Source organism: Dermatophagoides pteronyssinus, unplaced genomic scaffold (assembly GCF_027571235.1).
Source record: "Dermatophagoides pteronyssinus isolate colony J.1.1.1.1 unplaced genomic scaffold, Derpt_VIB-CSIC_2022.12 sq0002, whole genome shotgun sequence".
Classification (NCBI taxonomy): domain Eukaryota; kingdom Metazoa; phylum Arthropoda; class Arachnida; order Sarcoptiformes; family Pyroglyphidae; genus Dermatophagoides; species Dermatophagoides pteronyssinus.
In genome coordinates this window covers 4,010,317-4,035,051 of record NW_027461526.1, presented here as the reverse complement: position 1 = coordinate 4,035,051, position 24,735 = coordinate 4,010,317, and the positions used below count along the sequence as shown (strand labels likewise).

General features: G+C 30.6%; 4 protein-coding genes across 7 annotated transcripts; 1 reads left to right on the top strand and 3 right to left on the bottom strand.

Moving 5' to 3' along the window:
- Window positions 1-1,277: 1,277 nt before the first annotated feature.
- On the bottom strand, window positions 1,278-12,291 carry LOC113798563 (papilin-like). Of its 2 annotated transcripts, XM_075824740.1 has the most exons (11): window positions 11,840-12,286; window positions 11,284-11,603; window positions 11,165-11,210; window positions 10,042-10,144; window positions 8,886-9,973; window positions 2,963-8,825; window positions 2,778-2,886; window positions 2,592-2,706; window positions 2,301-2,523; window positions 1,941-2,246; window positions 1,278-1,886 (listed from the first exon to the last, which is right to left on the bottom strand). In XM_075824740.1, the coding sequence occupies exons 1-11, from the start codon at window positions 12,161-12,163 to the stop codon at window positions 1,675-1,677; spliced, it is 8,709 nt and encodes a 2,902-aa protein (XP_075680855.1). In that variant the 5' UTR covers window positions 12,164-12,286; the 3' UTR covers window positions 1,278-1,674. The 2 variants fall into 2 exon arrangements, with proteins under 2 accessions (XP_075680855.1, XP_075680856.1); XM_075824741.1 differs by lacking the exons at window positions 2,301-2,523; window positions 2,592-2,706; window positions 2,778-2,886 and having other exon boundaries at window positions 11,840-12,291.
- A 1,259-nt stretch (window positions 12,292-13,550) lies between these two features.
- LOC142646281 (uncharacterized) lies at window positions 13,551-15,799 on the bottom strand. 2 transcript variants are annotated; one of them, XM_075824743.1, is made up of 5 exons: window positions 15,663-15,799; window positions 15,098-15,588; window positions 14,658-15,014; window positions 13,964-14,591; window positions 13,551-13,840 (listed from the first exon to the last, which is right to left on the bottom strand). In XM_075824743.1, exons 2-4 carry the CDS (start codon window positions 15,524-15,526, stop codon window positions 14,007-14,009), a joined length of 1,371 nt encoding a protein of 456 aa, XP_075680858.1. In that variant the 5' UTR covers window positions 15,527-15,588; window positions 15,663-15,799; the 3' UTR covers window positions 13,551-13,840; window positions 13,964-14,006. The 2 variants fall into 2 exon arrangements, with proteins under 2 accessions (XP_075680858.1, XP_075680857.1); XM_075824742.1 differs by lacking the exon at window positions 15,663-15,799 and having other exon boundaries at window positions 15,098-15,660.
- LOC113798634 (leukotriene A-4 hydrolase) lies at window positions 15,693-18,725 on the top strand. Of its 2 annotated transcripts, XM_027349201.2 has the most exons (4): window positions 15,693-15,827; window positions 15,915-15,951; window positions 16,521-17,654; window positions 17,727-18,725. In XM_027349201.2, exons 1-4 carry the CDS (start codon window positions 15,717-15,719, stop codon window positions 18,632-18,634), a joined length of 2,190 nt encoding a protein of 729 aa, XP_027205002.2. In that variant the 5' UTR covers window positions 15,693-15,716; the 3' UTR covers window positions 18,635-18,725. The 2 variants fall into 2 exon arrangements, with proteins under 2 accessions (XP_027205002.2, XP_027205009.2); XM_027349208.2 differs by lacking the exons at window positions 15,693-15,827; window positions 15,915-15,951 and adding an exon at window positions 16,056-16,213.
- Akt (AKT serine/threonine protein kinase) lies at window positions 18,681-24,454 on the bottom strand. The gene is made up of 7 exons (XM_027349218.2): window positions 24,033-24,454; window positions 21,542-22,041; window positions 20,873-21,465; window positions 20,626-20,817; window positions 20,397-20,555; window positions 20,059-20,331; window positions 18,681-19,994 (listed from the first exon to the last, which is right to left on the bottom strand). The coding sequence occupies exons 2-7, from the start codon at window positions 21,930-21,932 to the stop codon at window positions 19,788-19,790; spliced, it is 1,815 nt and encodes a 604-aa protein (XP_027205019.1). The 5' UTR covers window positions 21,933-22,041; window positions 24,033-24,454; the 3' UTR covers window positions 18,681-19,787.
- Window positions 24,455-24,735: the final 281 nt, after the last annotated feature.

Below are 24,735 nucleotides of genomic sequence, written 5' to 3'. Positions count from 1 at the left end.
TCATTTCATTCAAATGTTCATCATCATCATTAATTTCAAATATTTTCATTTTGATTCAATTTATTATAAACGAAGAGAGAGAGAGAGAGAGAGAGAGAGAGAGAGAGAGAGAGAGAGAGAGAGAGAGAGAGATAAAAATAATGAAACATCTTTCTCATTTCTTTCTATAGCTCTCTATCGAATCTGTCATGAGAAATATTTTTCATTTCAATTCAATCTATTCAACACAATCGCTTGTTTGGTTGGATTCGATTGACACACACCAGATTATTATCGTTAATAATTAAAAATGGCATTTTTAGTCAATAGAGAAATAAAGGGAAAAAACTTTTTTCATACCAAAAAAAAAAAATATCATTGATGATTTCATTCGATTAATTGAACAAATTGAGTGAATGTAAAAAAAGACATTACATACGAAAATACGAAAATTTCATTCAACTTGTTGATTCATCACCATTACTATCATCATTATCATTGGGGAGAAAGAGAGAGAAAAAAATGTACCACCTAAAATCATTCATCCATTAGTCGAAATGAAATGCAATCAAAATCAAAAAAAAAAAAACAATGAAAGCTAATGATGATGATGGCCTAGATCTTGAAAACATTATCCAAATTATGTTTTTTTTCAACCAAAATTGTCTTTATTCAAAACAAAAAAAAATCATTTTTAAGATCCATGGCACGAATTGATCGAAATTTTTCTAGAGATGATGTCACACAATAGAAAAATCTATAGTTCCGGTTAAAGTTTATAAACAAAGTGAAGAAAAGTAATGATAATTATTGACAATAACAATTAACATTGTGTGATTGTCTCTGTGTGTATGTTGGTTTGTATCACATGAATGAACATTGTCAATCAGAAAATTTGATCTAGATTTTTATTTCCAATGAAAAAAACAAAAACAAAATCCTATTGATTTAATGATTTTTTTCTGTTGTTGTTGTTGTTGTTGAAAATATCAAACGTGTACTTTTTTTGGTTGTTTCGTTTGTTTATATTAATAAAATTTCAATGAAAAAAAGAAAAAATTTTTCGCGCACTCATCATATCGGTTGTCATCACTCGTGATTGTCCATTATCAACAACAACAACAACAAATGATTAATAATGATTTTTTGAATCAATTTGTTATTCTTAGAGTCATATGATGATTGAAAATCGATTTTTTTATAGATTGTCGCATGTCAACCGGATAAATCCTTTTTTTTTGATTTATCCATAATGATAAACATTGAAATTTGCAAAAAAAAAAATCAAAATTAGAAACTGAATTGCCACCGGAAGAGTGAGCTCAATGATTTTATTGTATTTAATTTTTTTCAAAATTTCTTATTAAAATCGATAAATTTTTTTTCAACAGAAAGAATCTTGATAGTCATTTTTTTTTTTTTGCTTATTGAATCGGTTTTTTTCTACTTTTTTTTGTTATGTTGTTTGGCTCAAATTTCATGATTTTATAAGATTTGATTATGTGATTAAAATAGAATGATAAAAATGAAAGAAAGAAAGAAAAAAAAAATTTGTTAAACACCCCCGGAAAGAATACAAAATGGCAGCATGAAATTTAAAGTGATGAATTTTGTGAATATTTTTGCCAGAAATTTCTTCTTCTTTTTTTTGAATCAATTTATTTACATCCATTCGGATTTTCTTTTTTCTTTTTCTTATTTTGGATGAATATTTTGTCGATCATCATGATTGATTATTTCATTCGATTGTAAAATTCCGTTTGGTTTTTGTCGACTATATTCGGCAATGTAACAAGAACGGCAACAAAATTCATGGAAACGTGGATTACTACAATAATTCATCTGTACGATTGTGGCACAATTGGCAAATACTGGACTATCCTGACAATCGGCCGGTATATGAATATCTAAAAAAAAGAGAAAGCGATAAGATTGAAAATCGAATAAAATTTTCCACTTACTTTCCACTTGTAAATTAACGGATGAATATGAATCACTTTTTGGTCCGGTACTTGCACGGCATCGATATTCACCCGAATCACCACGTGTTAGATTATAAACCAATAATGAATTATTGGCCATCAACATATAATGATGACGATTGGTTTCATCAACCAATAACGGTATATCGCTTCTAACATACCATACAACATTGGCCGATGGTATTACCTGACCGGTTCTTTGATTACGAACAATACAATCTAGATATAATGGAGTTCCAACTCTATAATCTTTTGGCCAAAAATCAATTTCCGTCATTATAGGATCTAAATGGGAAAAAAATCGAATAAAGTAAATTTCTAACCTAATCTAAATCTAACCTTCATGAACAGCATTAAAATCATTAGCATTAGCTAAATTAATTTCATTATTGTTTTGTTGATTCGGTTGTTTATGATCACCATTATTTTGATCTTTATTATTAGCAAATAAGCTTGGATCATATGGAACAATTTCCAATTCATCGCGTTTATTCAAAGCTTGATCAAGCAATAATTCTATATCCTTTCGTTCACCTTCTTCTGGTTCTATTCCATTAGTTGCCTGCGAAAAAAAAATTACAATTATTTTTCTGAGGAAGCAAAGCAATTAATCAAAAAAAACATCCATACATGACATGTATAATAGCCAATATCTTTTTCTTCAACTCTTTGAATGATTAATGTATGATTTGGCCATTGTTGATATTTTCGATCATTAATTGGAAGCATTTGATTACCGCGCCACCTTTTGAATCGAAATCAAAAAAAAATTAAAAGCCATCTGAAATTAAATTGAGTGTGTTTATGTGTACAAACCATGTAACTTTAGGTTCCGGTGAACCCATTGCACGACAATGTAAATGGATAGGCATGCCAATTTGTGCAATTACACGTTTAGGTCCTTCAGACGAAATTCTTGCAGGTTCTTTATCGGGGAAACAAAATTTCGAAGCCAATCAAGCAAAAGCTATCATCGAAAATAAGCAATTGTTTAAACTTACCATTAACTTCTAACGGTACCATTTGATAGCCAATTTTTGAATTTGCTAAACAATAATAAATACCACGATCATTTGGTTCAATGTTTAAAATTCTTAATGAACCATTTGATAATAGATCATATCGATCTAATGATTGATCAATCTGCTGTCCATCTTTTATCCAGATTACCGATGTCGATTTATTCGGATCGATTGTTTCGAAATTCATTGTTTCATTAGCGGATGGACAATCTAGAATAGCTTCTTCTTGACCAGAACGAACAATAACAGATCCTGGATAATGCTCTGGTTGTCGTTGTGATTGTCGATCACCATAATGTTCTTGATGATCTGCATTATAAACATGTTGTTGTTGTTGTTGTTGATTATATTGATATTGTTCATGTTGTCGTTGATCCGGATGTTCGTATGGATAATTATACGAATGAATAGATTGTTGATATGGATCCTGATAATGTTGTTGTTGATTATTGGTCGATTGATCTTGATTTGAATATGAAGGTTGTTGATCGTTTCTAATAATATTATTATTAGAATCTTCTTCAATTGGAATTTGATATTGATCTGTTTGTTGTTGGCCAGGTTGATTTGGATCATAAGAATAGTTTGGCTGTTGTTGTTTGGTTTGATTTTGTCCATTATCATTCATACCACCACCATTGGTTGTATGATAAATATGCTGATCACTTGGATGTATTACTTGATCTGGATGTCCATTACTTTTGACAACATCATATCCATATTGTACATTTGGACGTTGATCAGTATTTGGATATCGATGATCACTTGTTGATTGTTGTTGATTATAAGAAGAACCTTCAGCATATGGTGGTTGTTGTCTATCACCATTGTTTGTTTGTTGTTGTTGACTAACAACTGAATAATTATAATAGCTTGAATGTTGTTGTGAAACATCCTGTGTTGGTGAATAATAATATGTTGATTGATTGTTTTCTGCTGTTGGTGTTGGCGATGATGATAATGATGGTGTTTTAGAAAGTTCTTGATATGTATAATAACCTTCAGGTGCAACACATATATCGGCACAGCCATTATTACAACATTTATCAGATGCACGACAATCTGCATCGGATCGACATTGATCATAACATTCGAGCGATTGCTCACGTTCAGATTCCGGTACAATATGAATGTTTCTAGGACATTGACCTGGTTTTACTCGTAATCGACATTCAGCATTTGCACGAATTTTGCCCGTAATTTCATCACGGAATAATTCAACAGCACAATTCATTTCTTCTGGACAACGAATATCATTGCATGGATTAACACAACGACAAACCGGACAACCACGATGATCATGATAGTAATCGATTCCGAGTATACAATTTTCTTCTTGACATTCCATTGGTACACAGCCAGGATGAACAGGTTGTTCATGAGTTGGTAATGGTCTAGATGTCTGAGGTATATATGGATATGTTGGTTCGGGTCTGGATGGTTCTTGAATTGGTGTAGGAGCTGGATAGATAACTTGATGGGTTGGAGGATATTGTGATTGTTGTTGATGTGATACACCCGAACAGAATCGAATACAGCTATCAAAATCGGCAAAACGATTCTTATTACCTTTACATCCGCTATAGACAAATGGAAAACATGTATGACTATTTGGATCATACCACCATTTTGCTCTTGTTTCATGACATGATCCTTGTTCCATTTTTAACAAACATACAACTTCTGGTAGATCAATACCTTCACGTGGTTCTTCATCTTCACGTACGCTAGGTGTAGTTTTACAAACTTTTTCACAATCTTCTTCACTATCAAAACGATTTTCATTACCATCACAACCACCATAGATAAACATTTGACAGCGATTTTCTTCAGCAGAATAATAATATTGTACAAAATATGCTCGACATGGACCTTTAGCCATTGGTTGATGACATCGATCCAAATGTGTTTCATTAACAATTGATACATCTGAAATCTGTGGTTGCTGCGGTTGTTGTTGATGATGTTGATCAACAGGTGTCGTTTGAGATGATTGTTGTTGCGAAACAATCGACATCGGATAATCAGTTCGACATTGTTGTTCACAGGTTTCTTTTGAATTAAATCGATTAGCATTACCATAACAACCACTAAATTGAAATTCATAACATTCTTGACTTTGATGATCATAATAAAATTGTGTAAAATTTCCAGTACATGAACCACGTATTTGTGGTAATTTACAGATATCCTGTGAATTCCAGCATTTTGTTTGACATTCTTGTTGTGAATGAAAACGATTTTCATTACCTTCACATCCACCATAGATAAATTCTTTACAAACACCATCACGACTATCATAATGCCATTGTATATGATTTTTTTCACATGGACCAGAATCATATTGTTTGAAACAATTTTCTGGATGAAATTCTTCAATCGATGTTATACCATGCAATTCAGCATCCGAATGTGTTGGTAATCGTTGTCCATATCTTATCACTTGCTGTTGTTGTTGTTGTTGACTACCACGTTCTCTTGGTAAAACACATCGAGCAGAACATTCTTCTTCAGTTTCGAAATTATTACGATTTCCACCACAGCCATAATAATAGAATCGATGACAACGTCGATCTTCAACATCATAATGCCAACGATGACGATAATCTTGACATTGAGTATCACCAAGATCTTTTGGTTCTAAACATGGATCATGTTGCATCATCGGTGTAATCTGTGATGCATATGCTAAACATTTTTGTTCACATTGTATTTGATCATTAAAACGATTATCATTACCACCACATCCACTATAATAGAAACGTTCACAACGACGTGTATTAATATCAAAATACCATTGTATAATATTATCACGACAATTTCCATGAGCTTGTGGTAAAGCACAGACACTTTCATATGAAGATGGTGGAACAACGGGCACAATTTCATTATCACGATCTGAATACGGATATGATGGCTGTCGTTGATCATATGGTTGTCGTTGAGTTGGATAGAAATAATCCGGTATAGTTTGATTACAAAGTTGTTCACAAGAAACACGATCAATAAACCGATTTTTATTACCACCACAACCGGAATAAGTAAATTCATGACATTGACCAATACGAGAATCGAAAAACCAACGTGGAAATGAACCTAAACATGAACCTTGAGCAACAGGTAGTACACAAATTTCGAATGGTGTACGTGAAGCACAAGCACTTTGACATTCATCTTCAGTTTGGAAATTATTTAGATTTCCGTGACAACCACCGTAGCTAAAATCACGACATCGACCTTCTTCACGACGATAATACCATCGTGTATAGCTTCCACGGCAAGGTCCAGGTTGTGGTGGTTGATCGCATTGATCTAATGCTGTTTCCTGATAGATACAAGTCTGTACACATTGTTCCATTGTTTCGAAACGGTTAGTATTGCCCAAACAACCACCATACAAGAATCGTTCACAACGTTTTGTTTCATCATCATAATAATATGCTTCTGATGATGAATTACAAGGACCAGATATTTTTGGTAACAGACATCGTTCAGGACCTTCTGGTTTTACACATGAACGTTCACATTGTTCTTGTGAACTGAAACGATTTCCATTTCCTTGACATCCACCATACCAGAATCGATTACAACGGCCACTTTCATTATCGAAAAACCATTGAACTGAAAAATTTGAACATGGTCCCGATTCTTTGGGTAATTTACAAACTTCTGAATTCAATTTCATATCCAATGGCAATCCACTTGGACAACCTTCGAATTTTGGACCATATGCTACTGTAATGCCATCAGCACAACAACCAAATGGCGTATCAGCACAACTACAACCTGTAAAATCTGGTCCACGTGCAGGAATCTGGCTTCCAGGACAACATCCATACGTAAGTGTATCACATGGACAGCCTTGATAGTTTGGTCCTTTTGCAAATGTAAACATATCCGAACAGCATCCGTATGGCGATGATGTACAATCACAACCTTCACGATTTTGACCTTTAGCCGGTGTACGACCATCAGCACAACAACCATATAGCATTCTTTCGCAAAGACAACCTTCGAGATTTTCACCTGAAGCTGGTGTATATTCATCTTGACAACAGCCGAATGGATAATCATGACAGGTGCATCCATAATATCTTGGGCCAATAGCTTTCTTTTTTCCATTTGGACAACATCCAAATTCTGTGAGACTACAATCGATATCATCACCAGTGACTGGAGCTTCGCTTGTAACAAATAGATTCATCACTGAATCGATTGTACTAGCCAAAAATGTACTTATATCACCACTTCCTTCTTCACATCCTTCTCCATTTGGTCCTTGTGCTTCATTCCAACCATCTGGACAGCAACCGAATTTTGATCGTGAACAATCTCTAACTAGATTTGCCGATGTTGTAGACATGCTACATAATGATGGATCATCTTCATCCGAACAATTCACAAATGATAAACCAGCAATTGGAATAGTATCAGTTGATAATGTTGTCTGCTCAAATTCGGCAATGGTTGTCATCATTGTTGTTGTCGGTTCCATTGTAGTAGTCATCATTGTTGTTGTTTCTTCTAATGACATTGGACATTCTGATAGATCACTCGAATTCGCTATAGTTGTCATATCCGGACAGCAACCAAATTGTGTATTCGAACAATGAATCGGACATCCAAGTCCATATGGACCTAATGCTAGAGTTAGATTTCGACTATTTTCAAATTCGTCTTTATCATCAGCATTGCCAACAGGGCAGCATCCATATTCTGATTGTGAACAACTTTCGATCGATTCAGCTATAATCGTTGGACAATTACTTAAAGTTTCATCAGCCGGTGTAGAATTATCGGTCGGACAGCAGCCATACTCAGTATCTTTACAATCGACCATCATTGCTAATTGATCTGGATCACATGCTTCAATATTACATTGTTCAGATTCCGAAATTAAATTTGTTGATTCATTTTCTTCGCAACTTTCACTTGAATCAATCTCGATTGATTGATTATTTTTTACAGTTTTCAAACAGAAACGTTTACGAATTCGTTTACCACCGCCACAAATTACATTACATGGACCAGATGGACCACTAAACCATTGACCTTTTGAACACTGATCATCATTTGTTTCTAATTCACAAACTGTAGCTTTTGGTGGTTTCATTTCATTTTGACATTTACTTTCATCATCATCTTTGATGACCATGCCTTTGTCATCGATATGGCCGCAAAAAATGTGACGAGTTTGCATACCTTGTCCTGTACAAGCACCGGTACATTTACTCCATTCTGAAGTAAACCACAATGATTGTGAACAGACTGAACCATCGGTACAATCTTGTCGATCGGCTGGTCGCTCACCACGAAGTTCAACGCATGTTTTATCGGGAAATACTTGTCCATCACGAGAAATGCAAACAACTTGTCGAGTTTGTACTTGTGCTGCACAATCAATATCGCATGATGACCATGGTGATGTAACCCATTCTACTGATCCAAGATCTTCACAAGGTTGTAATGAACAGGATTGTTCTTCTGGTGGTTTATTATTTAGATCGCAAAGATATTCTTCAACATATTCAATATTATCGTCATCACAATCTGCTAATGTTTCACGTTTTGCTGGCTGTAATTCTTGATCAATAGAATTCTCTGTAGTCGTGATGACTGTTGATGTAACAGTTGTTGTTTCCGATTCAGAATCAAGTATAGTAGATACTGTAGTTGTTGCAGTCAAATCCATTTGTGAACCTTCAGTACCGGTGGATAATTCACTAGCCGAGGTAGTAGTTGTTTCTGAAATGGCAGCTAAAGCTTCAACAGGTGGTATACGAGGTTTACGGCCACAACGAACTTTACGAGTTTGTTTACCTACACCACAATGTGCGTCACACTATCGAGTGAAAGAAATATTGAATTAGTCAGAATTGCAGAAAGTTCAAAGATAACAAACCTTTGTCCATTCACCAAAAATCCATTCGGGACATTGATCCGGCGAATCTGGTTGACATTTTTGTATATTTTCCGGTCTTGTTTGATTGTTCGTGGCACAATGAGAATCCGGTAGAATATCAGTTGATCCTTCAGCGGCTGGACAAATATCCGAATCACCGGATGAACAATAAACGTTTCGATAACGTATACCATGAACGCATGAACATTCACTCCAATCACTAAATTTCCATTGTGGTGTACATTTTTTTTCATTATGACAAGGACGTGTATCTGGTGGTCGTTTCGATGAATCACAAAGCGAATCGGATGCTCGTTCCTGTTGACCGGTTCTAGTATTCATTGACGCACAATAGACGTTTCGTCGTTGTACACCTGTTCCACACGATTTTGAACATTCCGAATAATCACCAAAAATCCAAACATATCTGGGATATCCTCTTCTTCTACCATTGCTAGATTTAGTTTCAATAACGTTAAGAACTGGTATTTCACCACCATATTGATTTTCGTTTGCCAATGGAACAGAATATTCATATGAAATACCATGATTTGGTTCTTGATATATTAACTGAATGAATAAAGGTTCTTTAGTTGGTCCTAAAGCGCGAATTTTTTCCGGAACATTATCATATCGACGAGCTCGTTGATAATGAAATTTTGTATCAGCAATTTCATATGTAGCTGGAGGTTGTATTTTCCATTTTCCATTCAAATAATATCTACCTTTATCATTTCGAATGGCTAGATAATTATTTGTTGGCATAACTTCTTGTATGGTGATGTTAGTTGATCCAGCCGGTATGTATAAAATATCATTATAACCAGTACGTAAACCTTGATTCTGTTGATAAACACCAGATACTCGGCGACAAGTAGAACCATCACCACCGCATACACGACAATTATCTTCTTTAATATTTGATCCAAGTGCACGATCACAACCCAATTCAATACAAACACCATCCAAACAGATATTATTTGAATCATCATCATAACAACGTGTACCGTCGATTACTTTTTTCGAATGACGATAATAGAAACGTTCATTTTCCGGTTTACAATTCAATTCACATGGATTTCCATCAGCTATCATATAATAATATTCATTTATTTATTTACTCTTTCATTGATCAGAATCATAATGATAGACAAACCTGTATAATATGGTAACCAATTGTAATATCGTCCTTCAAATGGGATAGGATTAAATCGAGCACATTGATTTGCACGAAAATCTTCCGTTCCTTTTGGACATTCCTATGTGAAAACAAACAAACAAACAAAATGGAAACATTCCAAAATACAACAAGAAATTTCATAATACATTGAATTGAACTTGAAATACGAGCAACAAAAAAAACAAAAACAAAAACGAAAATTTCCGCGTTTCAACACAATTACAAACTAAAATTATTATTGTTGTCGAAATAGCCACAAGTATTCGAAATCGGACATGAAATATCAATGAAAAAAGAAATAGATTAAGGTCAGAAAAAAAAACAGAAAATAGAAAATCTCGATCCACTTTATAAATATAGAAACATCAATATGCTGATTTTTTTTGTTGTTGTTGTCCAAGAAGAGCAAAATCTATTTTGGATACTCTAAAAATTAAGAAAAACATTTAGAAAATGAAACCAAGTCACATTGCTCAATAATAATTTTTTTGTTTTGTTTGTTTGCAAAAAAAAAGGATCATTGTGATAAATATAAACACAAACACCACATTGATAATTGTTATAAACCACACTTATTATATAATTTTTTATTTTCTGACCTACATTTATATACAGGTTGACCTGGCCATATCAACAAGGTCGACAACTTTAACTGTCGAGGACCTAAATTTCTCTTTCAATGGCCTTACAAACCATATTTATTGGCCTCCTGACCTATATATTTTCAATGAAAAGAGGCCTTTCATTTTCATTTTCATTTACAAAATTTTCTTTTTTTTTTTTTTTTTTTTTTGTAAATGAGACTTTTTTAAAAATATCACAATTTTTTTTGTTTCTTTTAAATTCAGAAAACAAATATATGTAGAGGCTATCATTAGTAACAATATAAATATATATTTGGTTACTATATTTGTTGTTGACCTGAATAATATATGAATGAAAGCGAAACGAAGAAATAGAGAAATTACTTCTTGTGTTTTTTTTACCTTGAAGAAAAAACTTCAAGGTAATTCAATGATGATGATGATGATGAAGAAAATCAATGTAGATCAAGTTCAAGTTCAACAGAGTATTATTTATATTCATCATAATTATTTACCTGAATGTTACAACTTAGATAACGTTTTGATGGTCCTGTACAGGTTCTGTGTTTGTTTTAAACAATGGCAAAAAAAAATATTGAAATTAATTTTGTTTTCATTGATTTTATTCACAAACCTTTGTGGATCTAAACAGATTCTTGTTTGATAATAAACACCACTTCCACATGTACGTGTACATTCACTTAGATCAGTCCATGGACTCCATGGTCCACGATCAAATTGTTGTTGATATGGTGAACCAAATCCAAGTATAATATCGGATGATAATTGTGAAATTTGACGTTTTGTATGATGATGATGATGATGTTTACGATTATTTGTTTGATTAAATTTATATTCAAAAATTTTAACATCCGAAATTAATGTAATTTTTTTCGGATGAATAAAATCATTTTGATTGTTTGATTGTTCTGTTTTGGTTAAATTCGGAAAATTCTAAAGGAAAATGAAAGAAAGAAAAAACATTTAAAAGTTTGACATTTTAAAATAAACAAAATCTATCAAAATTCAGAAACGCAGAATTCATTTATTTATAGATCAAACAGAAAAAATGGAAAAATTCTGGCCTAAATTTTGGTTACTTTAATACGGAAATCTTTTTTGAAAATTTTGTTTATAAAATTGCCATAATCTTTTCCTTTAAGATTGAAAAATTCAAATAATTTTCTTACATTTAATTTTAAATGATGAAAATTTGGTAATGAAGATGATGATGATAATGCAGATATTTGTGAACAAAATAATGTTAATAATATTAAATTGATTATAATGATTAATTTCATTAATGAAGATTCAAATGAACGATATGATGAATTATAATAATAACGATAATAGAATGTTAAAGAAAATTGCACAAATTTTTTTCCAATTCTATTCCATGATGTTGTCGATGTTTCTGTTGTTTGTTTATCATCGTTGATCATTGGTCGCTGTGGTTGTTGCGGTTGTCGATTTTCATCCAACAATCGACATGATGAATTTTGATGAAACCGCATTATGGATTCCAGAATCAAATCAACAAATTGTTGATTTGATATTCACAAAATATATATTCTTTTCTTTCCTTTTTCTCTCGATTCAAACAACAATTGCTAATTTGTCAAAAACACGAACATGAATGTATCGAATCTGATGAATAAATGAACAGGAAAAAATGAATGTTTGTTTGTTGATTTTGAAAATTGAAACTTAAAGAATCATTTAACACAATGCAAAAGGAAGAAAACGGATGTAATATTTCGATCATTGATGATGATAATGATTTTTGTTTCTCACACTTATATAACAATTATGAAGTTAATTGATCAAATCGATTCGATTCGATCAACAATAAATAATTGATTTTTGAAAAAATTCAAAATAATCGTCTTTACAAACGAATTAAGAAGAGTTTTTCCGTTTTGGTTTCTTCATTAGCCAAAAAAACTATGCGCATAAACTTCTTCTACCAGAATCAGAGAAACAATTTGTCCCACATCACAGGGTTGGGTCGAATGCAACACATACACAACGAATTTTTAAACTAACCAGAAAATAACAAGAAGAAGAAGAAAACCCAACTTTCTGAACAAATGATTTTTTTTTGGTGTTGTCTATGGGGCGTTTGGTTGTGAATCGCTCTACATGTTTATTTGTTGATCTGGTGATATCAATCAAACGAAGAAAAACCAGAAGAAGAAGAAGAAGAAAAAGAAAATCAAAAATGATTAACATGATGATTCCAAAGAAAAACATTGTATCAAAAAAAATGCCAGATTCGAAAAAAAATATTCGACAGACATTTTTAATCATCATCGTTTTCGGATTTGTTTATGCAAATTAGTCCATTTGTTGTAGATGATTTCTTTCTTTCTGACACACAATCAAAAGAAGGAAAAATCCAGACATAAACCGACAAAGAATCGAATCCAACAAAGATTTGTATGAAGCTTCGAAAGTGTAAAGATTTATTTGAAGAAAACAAAAAGAAAGAAAGAGTAAATTTGTTTGATTTTAATTCAGCAATTTTTTTTTTGTTTTGCTTTGTTTTGTTCGATGATGATTAATCATCATTTAAGGAAAACGAAAAAAAGGAATCCGGGTTATTTTCTAATTTCAAATTGATTTTGGCGATAATGATTTGATTTGGAAATATAAAATCATTGAATGAATCATTATACTACCAGGATTTCCTTTTGTTTTCTCATTTGAATGTGTTTCGAAGAAAACATTCTTATTTTTTCGCTATTAATTAATTGGATTCGAAGAATTTTTCTGGCTAAAATCCTGAATCCGGTGTTGTTTTTTTCAATTTGTTTAATTCTCATCTCAAAATACCATATTTTTAGGTTCCCACATATTTTTCTCTGGTGAAACTATAGTTTTTCTCAATGAATTCATATTTTTCTTTTAAAAAATTTTTATTTTTTTCAATTCAAAAAATCCAATTTCAAAATCAAAGATTACATTTTATTTGACAAGTTTTGCTATCTTGACATTTTTGTTGTTGTTGTTGTTAATGTTTTTTTTTTCTTTTGCAGAGTTCATAATCGGCAAATGTCAGTTTTTTTTCTTGTTGAACAAAAATGTCATTTTAAACTTTTTTTTTTGTTGTTGGTAGATTTAGTTCCAGAGGAATGTTTGTTTGATGGAAGAGAGAAAACGAAAATCCAATGGTAATCATGTCATCATGGCTTTTTTTTCCAAAAAAAAAAAATTGACAGAAACCGAAAAAAACAAAACAAAACATTAGTAATTAAGTCAAGATTAGATTCTGTATGTGTTCATTTCCACGATAACACAAAATAAGCACTAACCTTGAAAACATTTGGACAATTTTTTTCCGCTTTTTTATGCTGATCATGATGGCAATGATCGTTGTTGTTGCAGTTGTTCTGGTTTATTGAATGAAATTTGATCCACATTTATTATTGTACCATTATTATCATTACCATTACCATTATCATTCATTTCAAGTAAAGCAATTTCTTTTTCATTCATATTATCGTTGTTGTTGAAAAATGGCCGAATAGATAAAATCTGTTTAGTTCTTTTCGAACCAAATTGTTCTATTAAACAATTTATTGTTATAAATATATCAAGATCCATATGTTTTCGAAATATTATTTTCAATGTTTCACGATCAATTCGGTTTTCATCATCCACATCATTACCATTGCTATCATCATCATACTCATCATCATCATTGTTTAATAATTTTGATATTATAATCGATTGACGATAATATTTAGATGATATGATTAAAATTTTTTTAAAAAAATTTATCAATATAAAAATTATAATGAAAAAATAAATTAACCATATTAATGTAAATGTAATACGATTAAAATAATTATAACGTAATTGACAAAGACCATCATAATGTATTTCCATACCGCTTGTACCGAATGTTCGTATTGAACATTTAGTAAATATTGGAAACATCTTGTTGTTGATGATGGGAAAAATTTGTAAAATAATGGGAAAAATTTTTCAATAAAATTATCTTACCAATTCAAAAACGTTTTCAGCAACGTTATCATTTTTTATTATAGTAAAAATGTAATAATTAAAAATACGAAAACCATACCAGAAAATATCTTGATTAAAATTAAAATTTAGTATCAATATTTGAAAATATAATCCAATCATTATGATCGATTCGGTATCGAAAAATATCAATAAACAATGATAATATTTTAGACAAATGAATGGTTTTTTCATTTTCATTTTTCTCGTTTTTTGTTTTTGATTTTTTCGTTTACGAATTTTACAATGAAAATAACGACAACGATCATCATATAATAATTTTCGATGAAATGAATTCATTTTGATTCGTATAAAATTTGCCATAAAATTTATTGAAAGCTATTAGGAATGGAACGAAAGGGGTAAAGAAAGAAAGAAAGAAGATTGAAATTTGAAAATTCACATGAAATACGAATGCTAACCAAAATGGTAAATATAGCAATTAAATGTGGATAATAATGATGAAAACGAATAGAATAATAATAATACGAATCATCATCATCATTTGAATTTTGATTTGGTTGAATATCATTTGAATGAATATTTGAAAACCATGTTTGTTGATAATATAATCGTTCAGATGATGATAATGATAATCGATAATCAATTAAATATGTAGAATTAAATAAACAATAATGATCAATAAATACATTTTCATAATGTGAATTATGTTGACAACGTATCATTGGATATATGGTAATTGATGAAAGATAAATAATCAATATGTTTAAATGAAAATAAAAACAAAATGAATGATAAAACCATTGTAAAAATGATTGTCGATAATATGAAATTGGATTATAAAATTTATCCAATTTAATACCGGTTATTCTGGAAATAATTTTATCCATATTCAACAACCTAATCAATGGATTGGTTTATTGAATTAAAATTCAACAATTACGAACAAAAACTAATTAAATTTAACAACAAAAAAAATCATTGGATATTTAAACTACAATTGATTCGGATTTTACAATGGACAACCTGAACGTTGTTGAATAAAATCAAATTTCATTTTTTTTTTCAAAAAAAAAAAAAATGGGCTTTCCATTTAATGGGGAAAATGGTGAGCAAACGTTAACACAGAATCAGATGATACTCCTTTGGATGGTTCTTTCAATTATTATTTCGACAATTTGTTCGTTTATTGTAAGAGTTTTATTCGCAAACAAAAATTGCTATTCTAATCATTTTTTTTCTTTTTTCTTTTTTGGATTCCAAATCAATAACATATAGCTAAAAGCTTGTTGCAAAGTTATTATCGTTGTTATAGGTAAGTTTTTTTTATACATTGATCTTTTTTTTTTTATTTGCTTACGCGTACAAATATATTTTCAATCAATCACATCATCATTTTTTTTGTTGTTGTTGAAAAAAATTGATATTTGAAGCAATGTCAAAACTTCATAAACGTCATATAAATCATCATCAGAATGATGAAGAACAACAACAGCAACAATCATTTATAATTGTTTCTAACAATCATCAAATAACTAAATCAATCATGAATAGACAAACTTTTCTATTATTTACTTGTAAGTCCTGTATAAACAAAACATGATCATCTCTATTTATCTGATGAAATGATAATGTTCCAAAAAAATGTGTCATTTTGGTGAAATTGACTTAAGTTAATGATGATGATTTGGCAGATATATCACTATTGTCTTTATTACTTAACCTAATGACCGATTTTTTGTTCCCCAATCCAATATCATCCAATATGTCTTTGCTTCTGTAGTTTCTAAGCAACTTTATATTTTTTTTATATTTAAATCAAAACCATCGTAAATAAAAGATAAGATTTTTAATTTTTTCTTTTTTTCTTTATTTCGCAAACAGTGGTTGCAGCCTTAGTTGGAGCAGGTTTATATTATTATCATAATCATAATTTAAACATCAACCTACCAGTAATGGCAACTGAATCGATAACACTTGGTCAATTCTTTAATCTACCAACAACAATGGCTAATCTAAAAGAAGAATTGAAAAATAATTCATTAGATCCTAATTCGTTTGCCCGTGCTGATGAAGCTAAAGTTGAACATTTACATTTGAATTTAACGATTGATTTCGAAAATCAAATACTCGATGGAAATGTTGTTCTCACTGTTCGAAAGATTGTTACAAACGTACAATATCTTTTTTTGGATACGGTTGATTTGACTATTTTTGGTGTTTATCAATTAATCGATGGTGTTAAACAAACAATTCCTTTTAAATTTTATCCACCTGTACCAGAATTTGGTTCAAAATTTGAAATTAATATCAGTGGAATTGATTCAGAAAAATTTCAGATTCATATTGATTATCGAACAAATTCTACATCACGAGCTTTAATGTGGATGAAACCTGAACAAACAAATGATAAACGACATCCATTTATGTATTCACAATGTCAGGCGATCAATGCACGAGCATTATTACCTTGTCAGGATACACCATCAGTGAAAGCAACTTATTCGGCCGAAATTCAGGCACCAAAAGAGCTTCAAGTTTTAATGAGTGCTATGATTACCAATGATTCCAAACCAATTGATGATAATCGTCGAATACATTATTTCAATCAAAAAGTTCCCATAGCTTCATATTTAATTGCTATCGCTGCTGGTGATTTGGTTTCGAAAAAAATCGGACGAATTTCTCATGTTTGGGCTGAACCTGGAACAATTGAATCGGCTGCTTGGGAATTTGCCGATATTGATAAACTATTGGATGCAGCGGAACATTTTGCCGGTGAATATGTTTGGGGAGTTTATGATGTTCTTGTATTGCCACCATCATTTCCATATGGAGGTATGGAAAATCCATGTTTAACATTTGCTACACCCACATTATTGGCTGGTGATCGATCATTAGTTTATGTGATTGCTCATGAAATTTCACATAGCTGGACTGGAAATCTTGTCACTAATGCTAATTATGGTCATTTTTGGTTGAACGAAGGTTTCACTACATTTTTGGAAAGAAAAATAAGTATGTATAATTCTAATTAAAATTGTCGAAAAAAATGATTTTTTTTTAACTTGTATGTTTAAAATCCAACAGGTGGTCGGCTGGATAAACACGGTGAACAATTTCGTCAATTGAATGCTTTGGAAGGTTTGAATAGTTTGAAATCTGTCATACAATATTATGGTGAATCAAGTCCATTTACAAAACTTTTGATCGATGTTAATGGCATTAATCCGGATGATGTTTTCAGTTCCGTTCCATATGAAAAAGGTCATACATTTCTATTCTATTTGGAGCAAAAACTAGGTGGCCCTACAGTTTTTGAACCATTCTTGAAAGCCTATATTGATAAATTTAAATATCAATCAATTGTTACTGATGATTTTAGCCGTTTTCTTTTCGATTATTTTAAATCTGATTCGAACAAAAGCGAAATACTTAATTCGATTGATTGGAATCGTTGGCTTCATTCACCCGGAATGCCACCTGTTATTCCTGATTATGATAAAACACTTTTGATGGCCAGTGTTAATTTAGCTACCAAATGGCTTAAGGCTGAAGATAATGAAACTGATTCCAATCATTTTCCATTAAACGAATTCAAATCTCTTGATTCAATGCAGCAACAAATGTTTTTTATTCAAATCCAAAATCGTTTGAATGAATCAATAACGACAACAACAATGAAACAAAAATTATCACGAATGTCTGAACTTTATGAATTGTCTACTGTTAAAAATTGTGAAGTGATTAATGCTTGGATTATGTGTGGTATAAAAGCACAATATGATGATATTGTTCCAACAGCTATTGATTTTATTACAAAATATGGACGTATGAAATATATTGTACCTATTTATAGATCATTATATCAATGGGAAAAAACACGACAATTAGCATTGGATACGTTTGCCAAAAATCGTTCACGTTTAATGCGTGTAGCAATCGATGCAATTGAAAAAGATCTTCATCCAAATTCGAAAAAATCAAATGATTTATGATCGACAAAATAATATATTTTCATTATAAAAAAAAACACAAAGAAAGTTAAAATCAATAAAAATTTAATCCATTTTTTTTTCTATTATCGAATCGTTTTTGTTGTTGTTGTTGTTGTTGGAAAGAGAGCGGGATAAATATCGATTCTATTTAGATAGTGAATAGATAAGAGAGCAAAAACAAAAAGGGAATAATAATAAAAAAATTATTTATATAAAAGAAAAACAGATAAACGGATAAGAATGAAAATAAATGATATAGCTCATCGCTGATAGAGGATTTTTTCTTTTTTTGATCAATTTAGTAGAAAAAAAAACCGGAAAAAACAACCGATTGTTTCTCTTGAATCTTGTTTTGCTTTGCTTTGTTTTGTTTTGTTTTGTTTGAAAGATTGAGACATTGCAATTGATGTATATATAGATAATATGTGTGTGATATTTCATCAGTGTAATTATCAATATTGTATGGTTTATCATCATTTGTATATTTGTTTGCTTGTGTGTGGGTGTTCAATATGGTTCAATATATACCGTAGATTTGATAATTTATATATAAATTTTGAATATATTGTGTGAAAAATGAAAATAAAAAATAAAAATGACAAATAGATAAGAAAAAGAATTATAACAATTTTTTTTTAAAAAAAAAGTTGATAAAAACACAATAAAATCTGATTCAAAAATAAAATAAAAACCGCAATAGGCAGAAGAGATGGAGAAAAATGAAATAAAATGATCGATTGGACGATCAAAAAAAAAGAAGAAAAATGGAAAAAAATGAATGGAGAATTTTCTTCTACTTTTTTTTCTCTCTATTCTCTTGAATTTTGAAACATGCAAAAAAAAGAATAGAAATAAACTTTAACAAGGCGGTTGATGTGTTGAATGAATGAATTTTAACATTTTTTTAATGTTATTTGAAATTGATAATATCCATGTGTTGTTTTTGTTGTTCGTTTCTGTGTATGTTTGATTTAAAATCAAATATCTCACTCTTGAGTATAGGTGAAAGAGAGGATCATAAAATGGCGGAAATTAAGAAAAAATGATTTTGAAAAATGAGGATCAATAAATTGATGAAATAATGGATTTGATTGAATTATGAGAATCAATTATGATGGCGGTTAATGATTATTATTTATTTTTAAATTCATCATCATGAATTTACACTATCAGCCAATGTTGTAGCACTGCCATGATAGGAGAATTGCTGAAAATAAGGCTGTTCAATTTCTTCCGAAATCAAATCCAACGTACTGGTACGTTCGGGTGGTGTAAGTTGTACTGATTCACCAGTGAATTCTTGGTCAAAATATTTTGTATCAGTTTCACTTGTCACTTGTGGTTTAAATGGTGGGTCAATCTATTTGAAAAAATATTGTGACAATTTAATAAAAACAAAGATAAAATCACACAGAATTTCAAACCTTTTTCTCGAGTACATCTTGCCAATTAACACCACGAAAAAATGGATGAAACATTATTTGTTTAGCATCTTCTGGTCCACCGCCTAAACGTTGTGTTGGATCTTTTTTCAACAAACCGGCTAATAAATCTTTTGCTTCGGGTGAAATTGTTGGAGGAAATCTAACTTCTTCCACAAGTATCAATTCAAAAAGTATATCATGATCATTATTATAGAATGGTAATCGACCGATAATCATTTCATACATGGCAACACCTAATCCCCACCAATCAACCTGTTCATATTGAAGATATAATTCAAAAATAAAAAATCAGTTTATATAATTAAATTATTACTTACAGCTCGACCATAATCAGTATCATCTAGAATTTCTGGCGCAAGATATTCAGGTGTACCACAGAATGTTTTTGTTGTTCTACCATAAGTGATTTCTTCTTTACAAAGGCCAAAATCGGCAATTTTTATATTACCCTCATTATCGAGCAGAAGATTTTCAAGCTAAATATTGATTTCAAAAAAAAATTTGATTTTAAAAAAATATTCAACAATAATTATCACTGAATCAAACCTTAAGATCACGATATATTATACCACGATTGTGTAAATAATCAAGTGCCAAAATTATTTGACAAGCATAAAAACGTGTACGACTTTCAGTGAATTTTCTTTCATGTGTAAGATGAAAAAATAGTTCACCACCATTTACATATTCCATGACAAAACAAAGTAAATCTTCAGTTTGAAACGAGTATTTCAATGACTAAAGAAAAAAAATTCAGTGGATATTTGAATTTACAAACATAAAAAAAACTTACAATTAAAAATGGATGTTTTGTATATCGAAGTACACGATTTTCGGTCAATGTATGCGCCACTTCATCTTTTTCGATAATCACTTCTTTTTTCAACACTTTAATGGCATATAATGATCCACTTTTCTTTTCCCGGCATAATATCACTTTACCGAATGTACCTTTACCCAATACTTTTAAATATTCAAAATCATCAAGTTGTATACGACGACCACGTGATGATTCACGTGATGTTATCTGTAAACGATTCATACTATTGGCTGTTACATTTGCATCTGACATTTCTACATCAGTCGATTGTGGATCTAATGGTGGTAATGATTGTGAAACATGTGCAATGGCCGTACACCATGCATCACGATCTTGTTCAGATTCAACATGAAATGTTCGTTCAATAACCGAAGTCCATTGCAAGCCCCGTATAATGAATGTAAATTGTTTTGGTCGATCTGTTTTCATTATTTGACAGCCACGAACAGTAAAATTATTCATTGGATCATCATAATTGCCTGGATCGGGTCTTTTCTTAAAACCACGTAATGATCCATCAGTAAATAAAACAAAATATCTTGGACGCCAATTTTTTATATGTTCACCTGGACAAATTATTAATATTTCATTCAAAATCATAGGAAATTTCAAAATAATAATATAAAAAAATTGTTAACATACCTCGTTTAAATATCCAACCTTCTTTTACAACAGTAGGTTTAATTGTCTGTTGATTTGGTAAATGTTGTAAATGAAGTTGTGGATCTTCAGTTGGATATTCTTCAATGGCAACTGTTGGTGGAATTTCTAATGCCATCGATAATGTTAGATTATAAAATGCTCCTTGATTTGACATTGTTGTTGTTGTTGTTGCCGATGATGATGATGGTATCGATGATATTTGTTGTTGTTGTTGTTGTTGTTCTAATGAACTTGATGATACTTGATTAGGCGGTGGTATACTAACCAATTGCACCGGTATACTTGAATCGACCATCATTCCTGTTGATAATGATCCAAGCTGATGTAATGGTGATTGTTGTTGATGTTGTTGTTGTTGTCCTTCACTCATATTCACAGATACATCACACACACAAACACGACAAACAATCAATGTCAATATAATTCTCAATATTGTTTTTCAATCAAAAAAAAAAATCACTTTAATATTCAAAATTCAGCTATGCAAAAAAAAAAGATAATTTTTTAAAAAAAAAACAATCCGATTAAAAAAACTTATCGTAAAAAAACCAAAATAAGCAATAATTAAGATGGATTAAGATTTATTATTGTTGTTGTTGTTATTTATTTTCTGTCCATCATCAACATCATCAAACAAACAATCATTTATTAGCATGCATATCACATATCACATCCATTTATAATATCAAAAAAAAAAAAAAAGTAACAATGTTACAAACATTGAGAAGGTGAGAATAGTCAAAAATAAAGATATTTGATCTGTTGTGTTTGGATGTTTAAAGATGTTTGTTTCATTCATTCATTCATCTATTCTGTCTATCGAAAATTGAAACTAAAATATCGACAGTTTGTCAATTCAATTCATCAGTCATCATTATCATTCCCATAATGTTTCAATTTTTTTTTTTTAAATTTAAATTTAAAATTTGACTGATTTCATCAATGGATCACACTACTGTGTGTTTATATGTCTCATTTGATTTTATAAATAATTTTCCACTGATCAAATTCATCAGAAGAAAAAAAAACATACATTCCAAACAAACAACTTTTTTTTAGACGACGCCAACTTTCTTTAAATCAATTTATCATTTATTTATGAAAATAACAAACAAAATATATGTATTTTCTGCCTGTTTTTGTTGCCTATGTATGTATTTCAGGAGAAAATGTTGTTGTTGTTGTTGTTATTCGATGATGATGAATGATAATGATTTGATCATATTATTATGATGATGATGATGATGACGACAAAATATCAACAACAGGCGACAATACAGAGCTAAATATACAAACGATTATTTCGGAATTTTGTCTGTTCATCATCATCATCATCATATATGACAGGGGTGGCCAAGCTCACCCTCCTCACCCTCGATTTTTGAATTATAGAAGTGTGGCTCGCGAGCCACATGCGGCTCGCGAGCCGCAGTTTGGCCAGCTCTGATATATGATATGATAATAAACATCCGTAGATTTTTCATTTTTTGCTATTTGTTTTTGAATAATAATAATAATAAAGGCGTCAGTTTATATATAATATATGGAAAAAAAGGAAATTTATTTTTTATTTTCAAAAAAAAAGTAATCATCATTAATAAATGATAATTAAATCACCACCCCCACCATCATCATCATTATGTACCTGTGTGACATCAATTTTTGGTTTGGTTTGTTTGTTTGCTATGTTTCTACTAAATATTTAGGTCATGTTTCAACAACAACAACAACAAAAAAATCATGTGATAATTATTGATTATCAATTCTTCTATTCAATATTTGTAAAAAAAAAATCTTTTGGGAAAAAAAGAGAGGGGGAAAAATTTTTCAAGAAAAAAAAATTTTAAATTTTAAACAAGGCAGAAATGGAAAATTGAATTCCATTTTTAAAATCAATCATCACACAGGTTTAAAATCATTATCATCATCATCACCACAACCATCATCGTCAAAAAAAAACAACTAAACAAACAAACCACGTGTTTTTATTCGTCAATTTAAGAGTGATCATCAATAAATCGATGATAGTGATGATGACACGAAACGACAGGACAAAGCAAAACGAAACTTTTTTTTCATTTTCTTCTTCATTCATTCAATATTTTATCCTTCGATCTTGTTTCAATGAAATGGAAAAAAATAAATAAATTTCCAAACAAACATTATCTTGTTAAGTTAGTTAGTTGTGTTTATTTATTTGTTTGTTTGTCCTTCAATACCATGCGATATATCTATCTCTATTCATTTTCCTTCTTTCTTTTCACTCTCTCTCTAAATCATTGCTAACCCATTTAGATGAATTGAATGAGCTTATATTTTTTTCATCCAGTTTTTTTGCTCAACCAGCTTTGCAAAGAATTTTTTTTTAATTCGGATGCATCGGAGGAGAAAGGAACAAATTTGGAATTGAAATGACAGAAAAATAAGTGATACATTTCAAAATGAATACAAAAAAACATTCGAATCATACCTGAATTTAAAATGGATGATCTTCACTCTCTCTAACTCGCTATATTTCCAAAATCAGAAATTTTTCTTTTTTGTTAATTTTTGGGAAAACTTTAGTTGCCAAAATTCAGAAGAAACAGAATTCAAAATTGAAAATGGATGGATGGATTTTCTTCTTTTCTCTTTTGTTTGTTTTATTAAATCACCACCAAATTACTTTTTTTTTGTATTTAAATTCATAAAAACATTAAAAACAAGAATCGTCAACAACATCATCATCATGGATGTTGAGAAAAAGCAAACAAATTCAATATCCCAAAATGATGCTGTTGGTTTGGTTTGGTTTGGTTTGGTTTTTTTCAAGCTTGCTTGGTTCTTGTCGTTGTTGTTGCCATCATTCAATAAAGATGATGATGATGATGATGATGATGATGATGATGACAACAAAAACAACAACAACAACAACAAAAATAACAAACAAACAAACAAACAATATTACCACTACCTATTGCCGATTATAATTTCAGATACGATGTTTATTATTAAGTTTTTAAGTAATAGTAGTTGATATTAATAAAGATATATATATATATCCGATGATAATAGATTTATATGCTACTACGAGTTTTTTTCCCATAATCATCGTCATTAATAATTATTACCGGTTTAGTTGTTTGCCACTACTTTTGTTCTGAAAAAAAAATATTCGAATGTTCGAATACGAA

Coding starts and splice junctions, on each gene's coding strand:
- Akt (XM_027349218.2), bottom strand. CDS start 21,932: ATGAGTGAAGGACAACAACAACAACATCAACAACAATCACCATTACAT. Junction 21,466..21,541: donor AGGTTGGATATTTAAACGAG/GTATGTTAACAA, acceptor TAATTTGTCCAG/GTGAACATATAAAAAATTGG. Junction 19,995..20,058: donor AAGATGTACTCGAGAAAAAG/GTTTGAAATTCT, acceptor TTTTTCAAATAG/ATTGACCCACCATTTAAACC.
- LOC142646281 (XM_075824743.1), bottom strand. CDS start 15,526: ATGGATAAAATTATTTCCAGAATAACCGGTATTAAATTGGATAAATTT. Junction 15,015..15,097: donor TTGCTATATTTACCATTTTG/GTTAGCATTCGT, acceptor CATTCCTAATAG/CTTTCAATAAATTTTATGGC. Junction 14,592..14,657: donor CTGAAAACGTTTTTGAATTG/GTAAGATAATTT, acceptor ATCAACAACAAG/ATGTTTCCAATATTTACTAA.
- LOC113798563 (XM_075824740.1), bottom strand. CDS start 12,163: ATGCGGTTTCATCAAAATTCATCATGTCGATTGTTGGATGAAAATCGA. Junction 2,887..2,962: donor GGTACCGTTAGAAGTTAATG/GTAAGTTTAAAC, acceptor TCCCCGATAAAG/AACCTGCAAGAATTTCGTCT. Junction 2,524..2,591: donor TTGGCTATTATACATGTCAT/GTATGGATGTTT, acceptor TTTTTTTCGCAG/GCAACTAATGGAATAGAACC.
- LOC113798634 (XM_027349201.2), top strand. CDS start 15,717: ATGGGCTTTCCATTTAATGGGGAAAATGGTGAGCAAACGTTAACACAG. Junction 15,828..15,914: donor CGACAATTTGTTCGTTTATT/GTAAGAGTTTTA, acceptor AATAACATATAG/CTAAAAGCTTGTTGCAAAGT. Junction 15,952..16,520: donor AGTTATTATCGTTGTTATAG/GTAAGTTTTTTT, acceptor TTTCGCAAACAG/TGGTTGCAGCCTTAGTTGGA.